This window comes from Eurosta solidaginis, chromosome 4, assembly GCF_040869045.1.
Source record: "Eurosta solidaginis isolate ZX-2024a chromosome 4, ASM4086904v1, whole genome shotgun sequence".
Lineage (NCBI taxonomy): Eukaryota > Metazoa > Arthropoda > Insecta > Diptera > Tephritidae > Eurosta > Eurosta solidaginis.
The window spans coordinates 158,593,535-158,615,447 of NC_090322.1; the positions used below are offsets into that span (position 1 = coordinate 158,593,535).

The 21,913-nt window shown below is 42.4% G+C and overlaps 1 protein-coding gene across 1 annotated transcript in view; it reads left to right on the forward strand.

Moving 5' to 3' along the window:
• LOC137250545 (small G protein signaling modulator 1-like) overlaps window positions 1–21,913 on the forward strand; it is a 150,653-nt gene that overhangs the window by 118,963 nt on the left and 9,777 nt on the right. Inside the window, exons 7-13 of the mRNA XM_067783529.1 lie at window positions 2,730–2,889; window positions 2,972–3,131; window positions 3,193–3,852; window positions 3,892–3,965; window positions 4,020–4,255; window positions 4,322–4,446; window positions 4,506–4,685. Of these exons, the coding sequence (XP_067639630.1) occupies window positions 2,730–2,889; window positions 2,972–3,131; window positions 3,193–3,852; window positions 3,892–3,965; window positions 4,020–4,255; window positions 4,322–4,446; window positions 4,506–4,685 (1,595 nt within the window). The remainder of the gene's footprint in view (window positions 1–2,729; window positions 2,890–2,971; window positions 3,132–3,192; window positions 3,853–3,891; window positions 3,966–4,019; window positions 4,256–4,321; window positions 4,447–4,505; window positions 4,686–21,913) is intronic.

Below are 21,913 nucleotides of genomic sequence, written 5' to 3' on the forward strand. Positions count from 1 at the left end.
TTTTAAAGTGGCAATAATTGCATGGAACAAAATAATTTACCTTGTATAATAAAAATGTGGCGGGGCTCCTCGGACGGTGTTAGCTCTGGTTCGCTCAACGATCGCTGGAAAAGTAGACGGTCGCCTTGTCGAGGACAACCGTTGAACCGCGGAAAAAGTCCCCGGTTTTATGGGGAAGCTTCCCCACACAGTTGTACCGGCATGCAAGTAAATGTGTACGGACAACATAACCCTACCTATGTACATATATACAGGCATGTGGGCGAACTAGTGGTCGATAAAGTGGTGCTATTAGGGTGGCGCGGGTTGATATGAATTTAGGCTTCGGGCCTAAACATAGTGACTCATTATTGCAAGGACTCTTTCCTGACTATTTGTTACAATCTAAGTCCTGAATACATAATCCTTCCAAAGACTACTCGACTCTGCACCACGTATGCTTTCTATTCTTGTATGTATTATGTGTTCCAAACATGAGCCAAATCGGATCACAAATGCGACTTTTGTGAATATCTCGTTCCTTGCTCCACCTAGCGGCGATTTTTTTGATAGGTCTCTTTTTATTCTTGTATGTATTATGTGTTCCAAACTTGAGCCAAATCGGACCACAAATATGATTTTTGTGAATATCTTGACCCTTGCGCCACCTAGCGGCGATTTTTTCATAGTTCGCTTCTTATTCTTGCATGTAATATGTGTTCCAAAGATGAGCCAAATCGGACCACAAATACGATTTTTGTGAATATCTCGATCCTTGCGCCACCTAGTGGCGATTGTTTTTCATAGGTCGCTTTCTATTCTTGTATGTATTATGTGTTCCAAACATGAGCCACATCGGATCACAAATACGATTTTTGTGTATATCGTGATCCTTGCGCCACCTAGCGGCGATTGTTTTTCATAGGTCGCTTTCTATTCTAGTATGTATTATGTGTTCCAAACATGAGCCAAATCGGACCACAAATACGATTTTTGTGAATATCTTGATTCTTGCGCCACCTAGCGGCGATTGTTTTTCATAGGTCGCTTTCTCTTCTAGTATGTATAATGTGTTCCAAACATCTGCCAAATCGGACTACAAATACGATTTTTGTGAATATCTTGATCCGTGCGCCACCTAGCGGCGATTGTTTTTCATAGGTCGCTTTCTATTCTTGTATGTATTATGTGTTCCAAACATGAGCCAAATCGGATTACAAATACGATTTTTGTGAATATCTTCATCCTTGCGTCACCTAGCGGCGATTGTTTTTCATAGGTCGCTTTCTATTCTTGTATATATTAAGTGTTCCAAATATGAGCCAAATCGGACCCCAAATACGATTTTTGTGAATATCTCGATCCTTGTGCCACCTAGCGGCACTTTTTTTTCTTATTATTGCATTGTCATCGGGTTCTGAACAATATTCCAAGTTTCAAACTTGTAGCTCATCGGGATGTTACTTAAATTTCAATTACAAAATTCGTTCACAACGGCCGTGCATGCGGCCGTACGGCCTGCCTGTCAAGTCAAGCTAAATAAAACCGTCTAAAAACCGTTGATCTTAAGTAAAGACTTGGTTCAAAAGGCAAAGCACGTGTTTTTTTTAATAAACTGTGTTAGTATACAGTATCCAACAATGGCTCGTGGTAAGCCGATATGTGCTGAAATTCGTAATTTAATAATAGAAAAGGTAAAATCTGAACAAAAGTTCTGCCAAAATATCATCAGATCTAAAGTTATCGAGATCTACTATACAAAGTATAGTACAAAATTACAAAAAAAGAGGGAGCTGTAACACTGCTCGCGATACTCGTGTGTTAGACAATATAATACAGCAAAAAAGTCGGAGTTCTTTAAAAAACATTGCGAAAGAATGGTCAGATCGGATTGGAAAAACTGTGGGACGGGAATGCGATGCAAGAAAAAGAGTTATTCGGAGGAAAACCGAGCATATCACCGGGACTGTTTAAGACGTACCACAAAGTTTCCGGCGAGCTTGATGGTTTAGGGATGCATATCAGCAAAAGGTGTAGGGCAACTTAAATTCATAAATGGAACAATTACCACAAATACATTGATATCCTGGAGGAAAATCTTATTCTTCTGTATCAAAAATTGTTAACTGTGGGGAATATATATTTCAAAATGATGGTGCTACTCCCCATTCTGCAAAAAAAACTAAAAAATGGTTTCAGCAAAATAATATTCAAACTGACTGACCATCATCCATCCCGGACTTTAATCCCATTGAAAGCTTGTGGACATTCATGAAAAGAAAGCTGCGAAACAACCCTTAAAGAACTATTGACGGATTAAGGTCCAAAATTCAGGAAATTTGGGACTCTATTATAACTTCCGAAGAATGCAAAAGCTTGGTTGGCACAATGCCCCAGCGGCTGCAAACCGTGTTAAAAAATGAAGGCGACGTTTCTCAATTCTAAAATATATAAAGATCACTGTACGAATTACTAATGGTCAAATTGTTTTCTCTTTTTTAAAGGTTTATTAAATTTGTTTTTGCTTTTGTTTTATCATGTTGTAATAAGCGCAATATTTTAATTTGGCATTAAAGAAAAATGCATAAGCTTTAATACGAGCATATTTTCTGGGTGTGGTATTTACCCTTTTAAGTGATATGCTGCTGTGAGAAAAGTTTCTTGATAAAAATGCTGGGTATACGAGTTAATAGTGGTTTGGGCTAGTACATATCTCAAACAGCTTCTCTTTCCTAACCTCTTTTACCCAGGTACAGTCCAAACAGAACACAAGTATTGAGATGGTTTGTTCGACAATGAGAAGACAAATAATATCGCGAGCATTCTATGGTTGGCTTGCCTATTGTAGACATTTATCGACAGTTCGCACACATCTCTCGGGGCTTGTGAATGGGCGTATAACACCGGAACGTAAGTTTAAGAATGAGAATAATTTAATAATGTCTTTTTTGTTCGCGCCTAAAGTTTTCAATAACTTTTTTTTAACCTTTAGTTAAGGCCGACGAAGAGGGTTTAACTAAAGAACGCTGGGAAGCATTAAATATGGATGGTGTGGTGGCAAATGATATAGATGTTTATCGGCTTGTATACTTTGGAGGTGTCTGCCCAGAATTACGAAAGCAGGTGTGGCCATATTTGCTCGGCCATTATAGGTGATTTTTGTTTTGCTGAAATTGTTGGAAGCAAATCAGAAATACTAAATTCTCTTTCTAGGTTTGGTTCTACAACTGAAGATCGCCAAAAGCAGGATGAGGCGTGCAAACATTATTATGAGACAACAATGAGCGAATGGCTGGCGGTTGATGCAATCGTACAACAGCGGGAAAAAGAGAAAACAGCATGCGCAGTAGCCAAACTCAGTTCGGGTAGTAATAGCGGTAACGATAAGACAGTGCGAGCAGTGGAAATCGATAATGCTGAATTGGAAAATGAAGTATTTGAGGAAATATCTGATATATCTGATCCGGGTGATCTAGAGTATGATGAAAATCAACAGCGGCAGGTGCAAGCCGAGGAAATAGATGGAAATACCAAAAATTATTTGACAGTTAAACCAACACCACGAGCTGCCAAGACTAGCACAGATTCTGGTAACGTGGATGAACTAATGGAAGAGGAAGAATGCCGCAGTGAAAGACAAGTTGAAATGAAGCAAAAAGAAAATGAATTAAAAACCGACCAACAGCAAATCATTGAGGCTGGCGTCAATGAAACAGCTTCGAACTCAAGCGCGAGTGAACAACTACCTGTGGAAAAGAATGAAGAAGGCACAACAGCAGCGCAAAGTGAAATGACGTCACTTTCATCTTCTAGTACCTACGAAACCGTAGGCGCCGGTATTGGTTATACGGATTTGAATTTGCATACCTCCGAGTCAGCTAATTTGAATTCAACTGAAGAGCGGGAGAAAAGTATTATGAGTCCAGAGTTCTTAAGTGCTGACGATTTACGCTCTGAAGCAGTTGATGAAGATACGCCTTCGGCGAGTGCGCAAGCGGATGTAGATGAACATAAAAAGTCACCAGAAGAATATAACTTAGCCAGTCGCCCTTCGGCAGTTATAATTACAAATGCTTCCATTGAGGTGGCGAATTGGTTTCCTGCTGATGAGAAGTCAGAAAGTGAGCGAATGTCAACGCTGATGGAACAATCATCAATTGAAGCAAATACTGAAGCATCTTTGGCGGGCGCTAGCGGTATGACCACAATGGACGCACTGCATGAACCTAAGTCGGCGTGTGTATCGCCTGCTAGCTCGAATGGTGGTGTTTATAGTGTAAGTTTTTAGAAAAGGAATTCAAGATTTGGATCTCGTAATGTAAAACAATTTTTTACTTTACAGAGCGAATTGCTGGAGCAATTTGGTTTGAACCTGCATCGCATCGAAAAGGATGTGCAGCGTTGTGATCGTAATTATTGGTATTTCGCTAATGAAAATTTGTATAAGCTCAGAAATGTAATATCGACGTAAGTCAAAAAATTTAACTTTTTTTTGGTTGCTGAATTTAACTGACCCATATTTCCAGATATGTTTGGGAGCATTTGGAAATAGGTTACATGCAGGGCATGTGCGACTTAGTTGCTCCATTGCTCGTCATATTTGATGACGAATCGCTTTGTTATAGTTGCTTTTGCAAGCTGATGGACCGCATGATTGAGAACTTTCCGAATGGTGGTGCTATGGATATGCATTTCGCAAATATGCGGTAAGTAAATAAAAAAGACATGTCAACTCGTAAGCCGCATACTAGGTCTAGGAAACGCACATAATTCAGGACTGTTTAGTTGTCTATTTAGACACCAAGTAATTTTACCCTCGTTGAGAGCGAGATATCTTTACCATTTAGTGAAGACAGTCGAAATATAGGCATCTTAGTTTTGGTTCGTATTGATACCAAGGCAGTTCGATGCAGCCCACTTATAACCTGCTAAGTGCAGTCAGCTGGTTTCACCTAACGCTGGAGGAAAACATCCCGAAACTGCCATAAAAACATTATCTGCATGATCCACTGCCCCTCAATCCCTTATTATCGAAGTCGAGTAGTACCTCGTTCAGTAGTGGGGAGAGACTGTAACCCCGGGGGTGTTTCTCTTCCCACGTTACGGGCCATTATTACGCAATCCATATTCATTTGTATAGTTTTGTTTTCATACACTGATTTAGTCTATCCGCAAATGTAGTTGTGAACTACATGTCCTTTGAAGGGATTTGGGAATAGCGATGGTTTCGTTGCGCCTCCTGTGTCTAGGAAAGCAGCTAGGGTAAAGTGTTTGTAGAGGAGTGATCTTTGTACAGTGAGCCCATGAAGGGCAGATTCCATTGATCATGATTATAAATTGAGGTCGCAATGTTAAATATACATTTATTTCAACACTTCTTAACCGATTATATCGAAATTTTAACAAAATATGGAGATATATGCAGTTGTTAGCTATGTAAAATTTCTTTGATATACGAGACCCGATTTTGTAGATATCGGTAAAAATATAAAACCGAATAACCGCCAAATATTTTTTACTGCAAAGTTTGCAACACATTTATTTTAACACCTTTATCCCGATTCTTTTGAAACTTTAAAAACATATAGATATGTGAACGAAGTACGTTTTTTACGTTTCGAAGTTCTGCAAAAACTTACTATCAACTTTCTTCATTTTTAAAATCATCAAATCGGATAGTAAAAAGGTCAAACTTAATGTTCTTGTACCTTTTTCTGGCCTTAAGTTTTTTGCCCGTACGTAAAACCCGAGTATCCAAAAAAGTAAAAGTTTTTGGGATTTGCCCATATGAGTAGCATATAATCCATCAAGCAGGAAAGGCGTGGACAGAAGCGCAAAATTCCTAATATCATGTGCAAATCCTACGATATTAGACTCAACAAGTAAGGAAGGTTAAGTTCGGGTGTAACCGAACATTACATACTCAGTTGAGAGCTATGGTAACAACCTAATGGAAAATAACCATGTAGGAAAATGAACGGAGGGTAACCCTGGAATATGTTTGTATGACATGTGTAAGTTTTACTGTTTCATGGTAATCCATTAAAAGTCATTTGCAGTTTAGAGTTTATTACAATAATACGTTTTATTCATTGTCATGCCAAAAACTAAATGAACTTACATTCTGAAGTGCCTACTTAAAAACCCTGCACCTTAGTCTTGAAGGCAGCCAAAGAGACACAGTCCTGGCTGAGCTCAGGCCAAGGGGGTCACTGCTGGCGGACAGTGAACGGCCTATTAATTAGGTTAGCTGCGAATATCAAATAAGCAGCCCTCGACCAAGAGCGGCTGGTGAGGAGGGTTTGGCTTAAAAGGCCTAACGCACCCTGAGAACCTCCAGTGACAGGGCGAGTAGATGCCGCCCTGAATTAAGCATCCACAGCCTAGTGCGGGGTTGCTTCGAGGGAATACCTACCCAAGATAGGGAGGCAACTATACGACGTGGGATACACACTCAGGAAGGTAAAGAGGTAAATTATTTGTAAATTTAAGGTGATTGTCACATTAAGACTGAGCCCAGTAAGGTCTTAATTAAGGTATACTGGAATCAACGACTCGGATATGTTTGTTAAGGGCTGGCGAATGTGGCATTCGGAAATCTCAGTACACGGCTTGACACACCGTCGAAATGACTTTCCGGTTAATGTCCCATTCGTCTCCGTCCCGTTAAAACCTTGGCAGGCCTTGGGGTACGTTCAAAGTCCGTCATCATTAAGTTGGTGGTGCAGGTTCGGTTGAGATCCTCCCGATTAATACTGATCTGGCTCTGAACGCAGTCTTCATGAGGGACTGCGTCAACCTTCACGTGGCCTCCCTGCCTTCGCATAGACAACCACGGGATCTATATAGGTAACTGCACACTCGGACCAAGATAGCGGCCTCAAGTGGGGACCCAATTAAATAAATGATGAGCAACAACAATACTAAAATAAAAAACCAAACACAGGAGAATGAAATGGCGTTCAATCCATTTGTAGGAAGGAAGCTAGCTCGCTCTCCAGAAGGGCGTGGCCCATCGGCTGGGGGCCTTAACATTTCGTCGCAAGTGGTAACGAAACCCAAAGGAGCGGAGGCCGAAAGCAAGCAAGGAGCGTTGTCGCCGGGTGCTACACCGAAGCTTTGCCAAAAGAACTCCGACAGCAAGGCTCAAACGGGCACACCATTATTAAGTGAGCTAATTAAGCAGGCGTCAGCTGCGTTAAATCAGCAAAACCCCCCTGGAGAGAAAAAGATTACCAAGCTAGGCAAGGCGATTGAGGACTTGATGCAGTTCTTCATAGGGCGTAATAATATACACGCGGAAATCAAGCGCTTGGCCTCCGTAATAAAAGTGCTGTACATCGAGTCGGCCCTAGAGGCAAAGAATTTAGAACATAAATTGCGTGCAAGCGAATGCGCAAAGGATAGAAGTCCATCACCCCCCGGAAAGCGACCGAGGAATAATTCGTACTCGACCAAGGAGAACAACGTGGTAAAACCCACTACTACTCTAAAAGATGTCTTACCAGGGCACGTGGGTGGACACAAACGACGGCAAGAAACGCAAGAGAAGACGGAGCGGAAAGAGGAAACTGCAGCCCAAAAGACGGGAGAGTGGCAGTTAGCCAAAAAGAAGAGCAAGAAAAAATCACTTAAGGCTAGACCGGATGCAATCATCATTTCCAAGGCGGGGGATGCGACGTACGCCGACATATTGCGTAAAGTGAGAAGATGCGACGAATTAAAATCCCTGGGTGATGACGTCAAAACGATTAGAAGAACGGCGAAAGGAGAGCTGTTACTAGAGCTGAAAAAATCGCAAGATGGGAAAACAAGCGCGTACCAAGCAGAAATTGAAGCGGTACTAAAGGACTCGGCTAAAGTTATAACAAAATCCCAAATGGTCACGCTACAGTGCAGAGATCTCGATGAGATTACTACGCCCGAGGAGATTTGCAACGCCCTCCACCAGCAATGCAACATCAAACTTCCAGATGTGGCTGCCATAAAAAGCATACGCACAGGGTACAGTGGCACGAAGTCGGCACTTATAAGCCTTACAGCGGATGATGCCAAGGCGGTTCTTAATACGCAAAGAATCCGGGTAGGATGGGTTTCCTGCCGAATTAGAGAGCTCAAGCAAGAAAAACGCTGTTATAGGTGCTGGGGCTACGGGCATATAGCTCAGAAATGTAAGGAGACTGTAGATAGGTCTAGCCTATGCAGGAAATGCGGCCAGGAAGGTCATAAGGCTGCAAATTGCGAAAATGCACCGAAATGCGCGCTATGTGGGGGACAACATTCAGCAGGCAGTTTTAAATGCCCACAACGAGAGGGCAGCAAAATGACTGTCTCATGAGGGTATTGCAGCTCAATTTAAACCATTGCGAGGCAACCCAAGAGCTATTATCCCAAACAGTCTATGAAGGAGGATATGACATAGTGGTACTCTCTGAACAATACAAAAATCGCCAGGAGCAGGGTTGGCTCTCAGTTTCAGCAGGGAAAGCCTCAATTTGGGCACCAGGGAAATTTCTCCCACAGGAAATTATGACGCCAACGGTAGCAGGATTCACGTGGGCAAAAATCAACGGTATATACGTCTTCAGTTGCTATGCCCCTCCGAGCATGACCATCGCCGAGTTCGAAGACATGATATACGGGATCACCATTGAAGCACGAGGTAAACACCCGCTTTTAGTGTGTGGAGACTTCAATGCATGGTCATCTGTGTGGGGAAGTAGACGAACCAACGAAAGAGGGAGAGTTCTCCTCGAAAGTCTTACTTCTTTGAGGCTAGAACTCCTAAATGAACCAGGGATATATACCTTCGATACAGGTACCAGACGATCCATTATAGATCTCACCTTCGCTAGCAGCGAAATAGCAAGATGAGCAAAATGGTCCATAAGCAACGTCTGCACACACAGCGACCATAAAGCTATTAGCGTAGAGCTGCTCGAAACTCCACGAACGGTAGCAGCAAGACATCGACAAAGTAGGAAATGGAAACAGCACCTTTTCGACCCATAAATATTTGACATTATCTGGAAGGACGCCATAGTACGAGAATCGCATGCGGAAGACCAGTCGGTTCAAATCACTAAGTTGCTATGTATGGCATGTGATGCTGCCATGCCCAGAAGTCGCGGAAAAGCACAGCGCACTCCGGTATATTGGTGGAATGACGAAATTGCGGAAGAGCGTAGAAAATGCCACAAAGCACGAAGAATAGCGCAGAGGGCACGCTCATCACCACAATATGCAGAGCTACACAGCACCTATGTCGCATAAAGAAAGGCACTTAAAAATGCCATAAAAAAGAGCAAGAAGTTATGCTTTAGGGAACTGCTGGATAATGTCGACCTAGATCCTTGGGGATCAGCCTACAGAACTGTGATGGCCAAAGTTAAAGGACCGATATCACAGCAACCTACGTGCCCGATACTGATGAATATTATTGTTGAAACACTTTTCCCGGCGCAAGATCGCTGGACTTATCCAAGCGAGGATCTAGAAAGTACGGAAATTCCGCAAATTACAGAGCAAGAGGTGCTGGACGCTGCAAAAAGAGTTGCTGATAACAAATCCCCAGGACCCGACGAAGTACCAAACATAGCCCTTAAAGCCGCGATTACAACTAGGGCTACATTATTTACTGATCTTTTTAATGCCTGTATGCAAGAAGGCGTGTTCCCTCGCCCGTGGAAACGACAAAGACTTGTCCTATTGCTGAAACGTGGTAAACGGCCGGACCAACAATCCTCATATAGGCCACTTTGTATGCTGGATTCCCTAGGGAAGATTTTCGAGCGTATAATTAGTGAGCGCCTACAGCTGACTCTAGAAAGACCAGGTGGCTTATCGAATAGTCAATATGGATTTCGCAAATCAAGATCCACCGTAGATGCAATACAAACAGTCGTCAATATAGCTAGAGAAGCTATCTCTGGAGGCCAAAATAAAAGGAAGTTCTGTGCACTGATTATGTTGGACATCAAGAATGCTTTTAACACTGCGAACTGGATGCAGATAATGGCAGCGCTGCAAAGCTTCGGCACTCCAGCTTACTTACGCAGAATTATAGGTAGCTATCTTAAAGACAGAGTACTTCTTTTTGACACGGATCAAGGAGCTAAAGAGTACAAAATCACAGGAGGCGTCCCACAGGGATCTGTTCTCGGTCCAACGCTTTGGAATGTAATGTATGACGGGGTGCTAAAGATTGATCTACCAGAAAACACGCAAATTGTGGGATATGCTGATGATATTGCAGTGGTAGTAGTGGCCAAGAAACTGGACCTGCTTCAAGCATTATGTAATGACGCCGTAGCAAGAATAAAGGAATGGCTGACCAATACAGGACTGGAGTTGGCTAGCCAAAAGACGGAAGTGTTATTAGTAAGCTCCAAACGGTCGGCGAACGAGTTAGTCTTAACTGTCGGGGATCATCAAATCACCTCAAAGGATTCCTTAAAATACTTAGGAGTGCACATTGACTCTAAGTTAACTTTCAAAGAGCACTTCAGAGCGGTGGGGGAGAAAATTACCAAAGTTAATGGATCACTTATGCGAATAAAGCCTAACATTGGTGGTCCGAGCGAAGCTATACGTCAGCTATTGTCCACAGTAACCAGCTCAATAATACTATACGCAGCACCAGTGTGGTATGGATCTAAACAGACCCATCAAAAATATATATTAGCAGCGTACCGACTTGCTTCTTTAAGAATAGCAAGTGCTTATCGGACGGTGTCCGACGACGCGATCCTGGTTCTAACCCGGAAAATCCCAGTGGACTTACTGGCAAGCGAAATGGCCGATCTGTATAACACTAATATCGAGCGACCATCTGAAGAAGACAAGAAAAGAGCAAGGACACAAACAATAGCTAAGTGGCAAGAACGGTGGGAGGCCTCGAGTAAAGGGCGTTGGACTTTCACACTAGTTTGGAACGTAGCTCAATGGAATGAGCGGAAGCACGGCGAACTGAACTACCATCTCACGCAAGTAATGAGTGGACATGGCGGTTTCAAAGAGTATTTATGGAAGCGTAGGATAGAGGAAGATCCTCATTGCCCAATGTGTACCACAGAGTTAGAAAACGCAGAACACGTCATGTTCTACTGCCCCCGTTTCCACGAAGAAAGACTCACCTTGCATGGAGTCTTTGGGGAGGAACCTACCACGAGAAATTTAGTTTCACATATGTGCAGCAGGAAAGAATGCTGGACTGCAGTGAGCAAAATGGCATTTATAGTAATGACACGCCTGATGGATGTTGAGAGGGAGCGCAGAGAAATGCGCATGCGAAGCAGTGGTGATTAAATGGACACTCAGAGCAAATAGCGGGAACCTGGACGCAGGGACAACAGTAGGCTCTTAAAAAATGAGAAATATGGAACGCCACCCTGAGGTAATGCGAAAGTGGTGCCGGGGTGGGCGACGGTTCCAGAACGGGGCTGTTTTTTAGTCTACGGACACACGGTTGCTGCGACGGCAGCAATTATGGTGCATTAGGCATTTTTCAGCCTCCCCGCAAAAAAAAAAAAAAAAAAAAAAAAGACACAGACGCTTGCGTTCTTAATCGCTGCCAGCGTTGAGCTGCACCTGCTAGCGTGAGAATGGATATTCGCTGACACAGGCCATGCGCGGACAGATTTATTGAGAAGCATTAGCTTGTGTTAACTCCTCCCCTTCTAAGTGAAGGCCGTCCACGGACTTCTTAAAGTTATCAATGACATGCTGAAGGTCTTGGCATTGGCGTATTTTTTCTTCTCCTCTGCCATATTTTAACTAGAGTGTTACAAACGATAATCAATATAATGCTAGCGAAGCCTGATATTGTTGGCCCCGTCATAGTTCTTGATTCAATTTTTGCGATAAAGCGCAGATTTTCCATACTTATCCTGTGAAGGTATGGAAGACTCAATACTTCTTGATGGTTGGTGATATTAAGGAGAACGGTCGCCGCTGGCCCTGATAATTTCTTTAACATGCCGTTTCGGTTTACAAAGTTAGATCCGTTAACGTAAACTTCATCGTCGAAGGAAAGTAAATAAGTTCCCCTTATTGTTTTTTTCGGAGTCTTCGCCAGTTTTGATCAAAGCGGTGTTATCGTTTATAATGATAATGCCATCGTTAACCACAGTAATAGGTTCAAGGTTGCTAGGGCAAATACTGCAGTGAGCAACATTATTCGAATACAGCTGTTGTGCGCATGTGGGATGCTGCAATCTTTTGCAAAAAGTTGTTGTGAGTGTTGTGTTGCAGTTCCCAATCGCCAAATTTTGATTCCCACAGTCGGCAACGTTCTTGTTGTTCCCAAGGTGCAGGATAGTTCCATTGTGTTGAACAGGGAAAATAATAATTTTCTTACAAACTAATGTAGGTTTAGGATACTTTATTATGAAATGCAGAAGGCTCCCATCTAAAAGGGCTTTGATATATGATACCTCCATTAGGTCAGTAATTGTTGTATTTGTAGAGCGAGCATCAAAAATATTTTTTACATCTTCCGAGTTTAGCATCAGGGGATTTATGATTCCTATCTTTACAAGGGTTATGGTTGAAATTAAAGTCTCGATTTCGGTTATAAGGATTCTATTTCGCACAAGCAGCGTTTCGTACAAATGATGAGTATCGATCTGTACAGCCTTTGCGTGTTTAATAATTTTGTTAACTGTTTCCGTTAGCTGGTTTAATTTTTCCTGTATCCTTGTGTTTATTTCTATCTGATGCCCTCTGATTCTATTAGCTCTTGCTGCCGAAATTTTAAGTTTTCAAAGTCTTCGAAGTCGGGTGTTCCTGCGATCACCTTTAGAGCAGTACCTAAAATGTTAATACTCCTAGCCTGTCTATGGTGAATGTCCAGTGTTGTTAAAAGAACTTTTATGTGTGAAATGTCTGAGTCGAGTAGCATTATCATATGGGATAAAGGGAAATGCGTTGTTAGTCCTTTCGTTTCTTCTGCTATTTCTTTATATACCGTAAGATTGGTAAGATAGCCGAAGTGTGTCCAAACTGTTACGTCGCCATCCTGGATCGGTATATAATCGGAAGTCGAGTAGTCCGTCAATTTTGCTATTGCCGTTTGGATGGAGAGCATCATAATGGGGATCCTGAAAGATGGGGGAAAATAACGTTATTTTAATTTACCTTATAATATTGAAAGATATTCCACGGTTTTCATCTCAGGTTGTCCTTATGGAGCACCCTCCCTTTTATGAGAACTGTGGTCCCTAGATCTGCCTCAACCCTTTCTTCGACATATAAAGGGGACAGTTTATTTCCCAGTCATCTATTCGTCTTTACTAATACGCGTTCCCCTACGTCGAACACCCTATTCTGTCTGGAAGGGTTATTTCTTTCCAATTGTGCCTGTTGTGCTTTCGTTATTTTCATGGTTATCTCATTTCTCATGTCGGTTGGTGTAGCGTGAACTATATCAATCGGTTTTTAATTGGTCACCGAATGAATCGTTCGGTTGTATTCAATTGTTGTCAGTAATATAAGGTCTGTCGTCTCGCAGATTTTTCTGTCCAATTTCAGACATCTGGCTATCTCCAAAAGTGTACTATGGAGGCGTTCAACCTGCCCATTCGAGATGCTATGAAGAGGTGGCGCGTTGACGATGTCAACATTGAAGCTATTTTTTAGTAACGAGGTTATCGTTTCAGAATTTAAAGAGGCCTCGTTATCACAATAAACAGTCTTTGTTCCTGGGAATATATTCATTAGTTGAATATTGGGTATTTTATATCTGAGATAGTTCGAGATGGTATAGGCTGTACCACAGCAAATTTCGAAAACTTGTCGAGACAGGTCAAAAAGTATTTTTTATCTGTTGAGAATATGTCAATGTGCAAAATTTCTCCGGTATATGATGGGACCGGTGTTACACCATACTCCTGCTTTCGTAGGTGCCTATCGTATTTGGCCTTACTGCAGATCTTACAATTCGCGACCACTTCGTTTGCCAGTTTGGTCATTTTTGGGAAGTAATAATCACGAAGAATTTGCTTGACATTCTCCTGGGCAGCTCTGTGAGCTCGATTATGTTCGGCAACAACAATCTCCCTCTGTTCGTCTTTATTTACAATGTCGGTCACCATATTTTTACAGTGCCAGAACTTTGTTGCCGGAAAGCACCTTATAAGTTCATGTTGTATGCTGGCCAGTATTGGCAAAGCGCAATGTATGGCGTTTACCACATTTGGGTTCACAGCTATTTTAATTTCTTCAATGAGATTATCTTTATTTATGAATTGAATAAAATGACGAGTTTTCTCGCCGAAATATATAAAATTCCGTTTTAGGTTCAAGTTGGCTTCCTCCAAAACAATTTGGTTTCGGAAACAATTTAGCGGTTTTTCGGATGCTTCCACCGTATAAGATTGCGATATTTCGCTATGAACTGTAGCTAAATCTGATTGACCTTCCTCTTCTAGAGTGTGGATGTTCTGTCGTGACAGCGCATCGGCAACATGGTTTTCTCTACCGGGTTTGTAAAAGATTTGAGCGTTGTGCTCGTCGGTAAACGCTTTCCATCGTTTTATTTTCGCATTTGGGTTTCGGTCTGAAACCGCAAATGTCAGTAGCTGACGATCTGTAAAAATATTTAAATTCTTTACGCCATAGAGATAATTTCTAAGACTTTTTAAGGCCCAGACTATCGCGAGTAGCTCGCGCTTGTATGTTGCGAAGTTTTGTTCACGATCTTTCAGAGTTCGCGAAATAAAGGTAATTGGCTTACCGTCCTGTGAGAGCACTGCCCCCAAACCCAAAGACGAGGCATCCGTCGTTAGATCCAATGGCCTCCTAAAATCTGGGTAGAGTAACATGACGTTCTCTGATGTAAGGACCTCTTTTAATTTATTAAAAGCTTGTGATTGTTTTTCGTCTAATTCCACTTTTATTTTTTTTGATTGGGGGGCACAAACCTTGCCATTGTCTCCTTTCAGCATATCCGTTAGTGGTTCCCTATTGAAGCAAAATCCTTTATAAAGCAACGGTAATAGCTTGCCACACCCAGAAATGGTCTAACGTTAAAGAGAGTGGAGGGTTTATCATATTTGTGAATATCATCTATCTTGCTAGGGCTTGTTTTAATGCTTCCTCTAGATACCACGAAGCCAAAGTATTCAACGTCCCCTTTAAAAAATTGCGATTTTTCGCGAGAAACCCTCATATTAGCCTCATGTAACCTTTTTAAGACCCACTCAATATGTTCGACATGCTCCTCTTCGGTTTCTGAAAATATAATAACGTCACTGACGTAAACGTAGCCGTATTTCCCTATTTGTTCCCTTAGTACGTCGTCGATCGCCATTTGAAAAATGCTGGGTGCATTCTTCAGACCGAAGGGAAGCCTGCAGAACACATATTTCCCATTACTTAATGAGAAAGCGGTCTTTTCCCTATCGGATTCCGCCAACGTTATTTGATGAAATCCTGATTTTAGGTCAAGCGTTGTAAAATACCTGGCCTTTCCTAGATTTGATAGTATAACCGTTACGTTCGGGAAGGGATATTTGTCGTCGATAGTTTTTTTGTTCAGTTTTCTTAAGTCTATGACAAGTCGTTTTTTTACATTTCCTTGTGCGTCCGTTCCTTTTTTATCAACAACCCAGATTGGGTTGTTATATGGTGACCGAGACGGTCTGATGATACCGTTCTTCAGTAAATCGCGAAATTCAGTATTCACGAATTCTGCTACGCCCATAGGATAGGGGTATAGCTTGGAATAAACCGGATCGTCACTCTCGGTGCGAATAGTGGCGACTATGTTTGTGTTAAATGGGAGTGCCTCGTTGGGGTCAGAGAAAACTTTCAATAGATTTTTTACCATTCTTTGAAATTTCACCCTCACAATTTCAGGAACCTCTATGTCCTCTACTCGTGTGAAATTTACATTAGCACACTTTAAAAATTTTATACCCTCTGAACCAACATTGGTTATTATTTTTTTTGACTTTAAATCTATAGTCGTGTCTGCCTGCGTAAGCAAATCCAGACCTATTATTCCGTCGAACGTTGAAAGAGAAGGAAGATTAAAGAAGGTACTATTTATGTAAAAAAGGTTGATCGCGCATTTTTCTTTAATGTTAGTAAAACCATGAATTGACTTTACCAAGAAAGACTTTTCGACCGGTGTAATGTGCCTAAGGAATTTTAAGGGTTTTATATAATTTTTAGGTGCACCCGTATCTATTAGTAATTTTATTTTCTTCCCTGCAACTATTCTTTCAATGAACGGTAGCAGGGAGTTCTGTCTAAAAAATTTATCTGGTCGGGATCGTTAAGGTCGCCCTCGATTGCTGATGTATCCGCGTTTGCCACATCACTATAGGTGGAATCTTCTTGATTCGAAGTGGAATTTCCGCTTGAAGGGCAGTTTATTCGTTGTTGCTTTGGTCCTGTAAATTTTCCAGAGCCATTGTTTGGCCTTTTCACTGCCTGCGGATATTTTTGATTTGGATTACTTTGGTATCGATAAGAGCCAGTGTTTTCCTGCCTTGCAGTAGGTTGACGGAAGCGTTGTGACGTGTCGACGTCCATCGGTTCTACCTTATCCAGTTTCTGGGGACTCTTGTTGTTGAAGTCCCGAGTTCTGTTAAAGTAAGGGTTTTTTGAGTGATACATATCGTTTGTTTGCTATCTTCCCTCTGTAACTTTCTCCCCAGAGTGTGGTTTTGAGTCTACCCTTTGTGTCTTATCTTCTAGGCTCCTGGCATAGGTGGTTGCGAATCGGTATCTCTCATGGTTCGATTCAACCTCCTGTGCCAGTGCTAAGGCCGAAAGCAGATCTTTAGGCCGGGCTGAGAATAGTACATCGCTAAGCGGTTTCTGGGTCCCTGATATAAATACGCGCAATGCGTCTAATCTGTATTTCTCATTAAGTGAAGCAGCTATTGACTTTTCGTAAGTCATTATGGTTTTGTTGGTCAGAAGCGTCAATTTCTTCTCTACTTCGTCGTAGTATTGGAGAAGAGATAAATTTCCCTGGCGGAGGGTTGACATTTCTTGCTCGATCAAGTAAATTGGTCGTTTGTAGCTAAAGTGAAGGCGGTTAATTATCGCTTTGAAGTTCAAAACGGTGTTAAATGAGGCCAAAACCATGTCGGCTGGACCCTTTACTTTATTCCTAATGATGGCGACAGCTTGGAAATGTTTGCTGCTGCCTTCGTATTCCTGAAAAACTTTGTAGGCGGTGTGTGCTGCCTGTCTCCATTATACGTAGTTTTCTTGTTTACCATCGAAATCTGGTAGAGATTTAACGATGTCAAGGGGTTCCTCACATTTGATACCTGGGACAATTTGTGCTTCAGAATATGTTTCTATTGTGGGTGCACTAATGCTAATGTCGTTTAGACTCTGGTTTATGGTCGCCAGTCTCTATTCGAAACTTTCTCTTTGCACTGAAAGTGCATGAGCCACTGCAGTGTCGACAAGAGCTTTCAACTGATCTGCTTCTATAGCAATTTTTCGTTCCTCAGTCGTTACCCTATTATTTGTCCACCAATTTTCCTGACCACTGTTACGCTGTCTTCTGTTTACCACTATGTTCTCAAATAGCCGATCTAATTCTTGGTCACTCATAGGCTTAGAGCACAACTGAAATAGGTTACCTGATTTTATTCCAATAAATTTGGTCCACAACACATCTAATTATACTCAACCCGTGCAAAGAGTTACAGATAACTTGATGCTTTAAAAGAAAATTTCGTCATTTTTTTTTTTTTTTTTTAGAGTGTCGTATAAAAAAAATTTTAATAAACACAAGTTCTTTGTTTATAAACATTGATAACACTTAATTGACACAGATTTCTTTGTTTGGCAACACTCTACTTACATCTGTTTCACAACTATTGATAATACTCTCTTCATCTTATGCTTGGTTTTGTTTTCTGCTCCACTTAACTTTAAAAATGCTGAAAATGTTTGTTGTCACTGCTGCTTGTTGTTATCCGTTTTTTCTCCCGTTGTTGAGCGCCAGTTTTACTGTTTCATGGTAATCCATTAAAAGTCATTTGCAGTTTAGAGTTTATTACAATAATACGTTTTATTCATTGTCATGCCAAAAACTAACTGAACTTACATTCTGAAGTGCCTACTTAAAAACCCTGCACCTTAGTCTTGAAGGCAGCCAAAGCGACACAGACGCTTGCGTTCTTAATCGCTGCCAGCGTTGAGCTGCACCTGCTAGCGTGAGAATGGATATTCGCTGACACAGGCCATGCGCGGACAGAATTATTGAGAAACATTAGCTTGTGTTAACTTGTGTCAAATGAAAGGTTTTAGTTCTATAGGTGGACGCCATTTAGGGATATCGCCATAAAGGTGAATGAGGGTTGACTCTAGAATGCGTTTGTACAATATGGGTATCTTGTTTTTTTTTTTTTTTGGCGGGTGGCTGAAAAATGCCTAATGCATTGCTGCCGTCGCAGCAACTGTGTGTCCGTAGATTAAAAAACAGCCCCGTTCTGGAACCGTCGCCCACCCCGGCACCACTTTCGCATCACTTCAGGGTGGCGTTCGATATTTCTCATTTTTTAAGAGCCTACTGTTGTCCCTGCGTCCAGGTTCCCGCTATTTGCTCTGAGTGTCCATTTAATCACCACTGCTTCGCATGCGCATTTCTCTGCGCTCCCTCTCAGCATCCATCAGACGTGTCATTACTATAAATGCCAATTTGCTCACTACAATCCAGCACTCTTTCCTGTTGCACATATGTGATACTAAATTTCTCGTGGTAGGTTCCTCCCCAAAGACTCCATGCAAGGTGAGTCTTTCTTCGTGGAAACGGGGGCAGTGGTACATGACGTGTTCTGCGTTTTCTAACTCCGTGGTACACATTGGGCAATGAGGATCTTCCTCTATCCTACGCTTCCATAAATACTCTTTGAAACCGCCATGTCCACTCATTACTTGCGTGAGATGGTAGTTCAATTCGCCGTGCTTCCGCTCATTTCATTGAGCTACGTTCCAAAATAGTGTGAAAGTCCAACGACCTTTACCCGAGGCCTCCCACTGTTCTTTCCACTTAGCTATTGTTTGTGTCCTTGCTCTTTTCTTGTCTTCTTCAGATGGTCGCTCGATATTAGTGTTATACAGATCGGCCATTTCGCTTGCCAGTAAGTCCACTGGGATTTTCCGGGTTAGAACCAGGATCGCGTCGTCGGACACCGTCCGATAAGCACTTGCTATTCTTAAAGAAGCAAGTCGGTACGCTGCTAATATATATTTTTGATGGGTCTGTTTAGATCCATACCACACTGGTGCTGCGTATAGTATTATTGAGCTGGTTACTGTGGACAATAGCTGACGTATAGCTTCGCTCGGACCACCAATGTTAGGCTTTATTCGCATAAGTGATCCATTAACTTTGGTAATTTTCTCCCCCACCGCTCTGAAGTGCTCTTTGAAAGTTAACTTAGAGTCAATGTGCACTCCTAAGTATTTTAAGGAATCCTTTGAGGTGATATGATGATCCCCGACAGTTAAGACTAACTCGTTCGCCGACCGTTTGGAGCTTACTACTACCACTTCCGTCTTTTGGCTAGCCAACTCCAGTCCCGTATTGGTCAGCCATTCCTTTATTCTTGCTACGGCATCATTATATAATGCTTGAATCAGGTCCAGTTTCCTGGCCACTACTACCACTGCAATATCATCAGCATATCCCACAATTTGCGTGTTTTCTGGTAGATCAATCTTTAGCACCCCGTCATACATTACATTCCAGAGCGTTGGACCGAGAACAGATCCCTGTGGGACGCCTCCTGTGATTTTGTACTCTTTTGCTCCTTGATCCGTGTCAAAAAGAAGTACTCTGTCTTAAAGATAGCTACCTATAATTCTGCGTAAGTAAGCTGGAGTGCCGAAGCTTTGTAGCGTTGCCATTATCTGCATCCAGTTCGCAGTGTTAAAAGCATTCTTGATGTCCAACATAATCAGTGCACAGAACTTCCTTTTATTTTGGCCTCCAGAGATAGCTTCTCTAGCTATATTGACGACTTTTTGTATTGCATCTACGGTGGATCTTGATTTGCGAAATCCATATTGACTATTCGATAAGCCACCTGGTCTTTCTAGAGTCAGCTGTAGGCGCTCACTAATTATACGCTCGAAAATCTTCCCTAGGGAATCCAGCATACAAAGTGGCCTATATGAGGATGGTTGGTCCGGCTGTTTACCACGTTTCAGCAATAGGACAAGTCTTTGTCATTTCCACGGGCGCGGGAACACGCCTTCTTGCATACAGGCATTAAAAAGATCAGTAAATGATGTAGCCCTAGTTGTGATCGCGGCTTTAAGCGCTATGTTTTGTTCTTCGTCGGGTCCTGGGGATTTGTTATCAGCAACTCTTTTTGCAGCGTCCAGCACCTCTTGCTCTGTAATTTGCGGAACTTCCGTACTTTCTAGATCCTCGCTTGGATAAGTCCAGCGATCTTGCGCCGAGGAAAGTGTTTCAACAATAATATTCATCAGTATCGGGCACGTAGGTTGCTGTGATATCGGTCCTTTAACTTTGGCCATCACAGTTCTGTAGGCTGATCCCCAAGGATCTAGGTCGACATTATCCAGCAGTTCCCTAAAGCATAAATTCTTGCTCTTTTTTATGGCATTTTTAAGTGCCTTTCTTTGCGCGACATAGGTGCTGTGTAGCTCCGCATATCGTGGTGATGAGCGTGCCCTCTGCGCTATTCTTCGTGCTTTGTGACATTTTCTACGCTCTTCCGCAATTTCGTTATTCCACCAATATACCGGAGTACGCTGTGCTTTTCCGCGACTTCTGGGCATGGCAGCATCACATGCCATACATAGCAACTTAGTGATTTGAACCGACTGATCTTCCGCATGCGATTCTCGTACTATGGCGTCTGCTGTTTCAATTTCCTACTTTGTCGATGTCTTGCTGCTACCGTTCGTGGAGTTTCGAGCAGCTCTACGCTAATAGCTTTATGGTCGCTGTGTGTGTAGACGTTGCTTATGGACCATTTTGCTCATCTTGCTATTTCGCTGCTAGCGAAGGTGAGATCTATAATGGATGGTCTGGTACCTGTATCGAAGGTATATATCCCTGGTTCATTTAGGAGTTCTAGCCTCAAAGAAGTAAGGCTTTCGAGGAGAACTCTCCCCCTTTCGTTGGTTCGTCTACTTCCCAACACAGATGACCATGCATTGAAGTCTCCATAAAATAAAAGCGGCTGTTTACCTCGTGCTTCAATGGTGATCCCATATATCATGTCTTCGAACCCGGCGATGGTCATGCTCGGAGGGGCATAGCAACTGAAGACGTATATACCGTTGATTTTTGCCCACGTGAATTCTGCTACCGTTGGCGTCATAATTTCCTGTGGGAGAAATTTCCCTGGTGCCCAAATTGAGGCTTTCCCTGCTGAATCTGAGAGCCAACCCTGGTCCTGGCGATTTTTGTATTGTTCAGAGAGTACCACTATGTCATATCCTCCTTCATAGACTGTTTGGGATAATAGCTCTTGGGCTGCCTCGCAATGGTTTAAATTGAGCTGCAATACCCTCATGAGACAGTCATTTCGCTGCCCTCTCGTTGTGGGCATCTAAAACTGCCTGCTGAATGTTGTCCCCCACATAGCTCGCATTTCGGTGCGTTTTCGCAACTTGCAGCCTTATGACCTTCTTGGCCGCATTTCCTGCATAGGCTAGACCTATCTACGTCTCCTTACATTTCTGAGCTATAACACCGTTTCTCGTGCTTGAGCTCTCTAATTCGGCAGGAAACCCATCCTAACCGGATTCTTTGCATATTAAGAACCGCCTTGGCATCATCCGCTGTAAGGCTTATAAGTACCGACTTCGTGCCACTGTACCCTGTGCGTATGCTTTTTATGGCAGCCATATCTGGAAGTTTGATGTTGCATTGCTGGTGGAGGGCGTTGAAAATCTCCTCGGGCGTAGTAATCTCATCGAG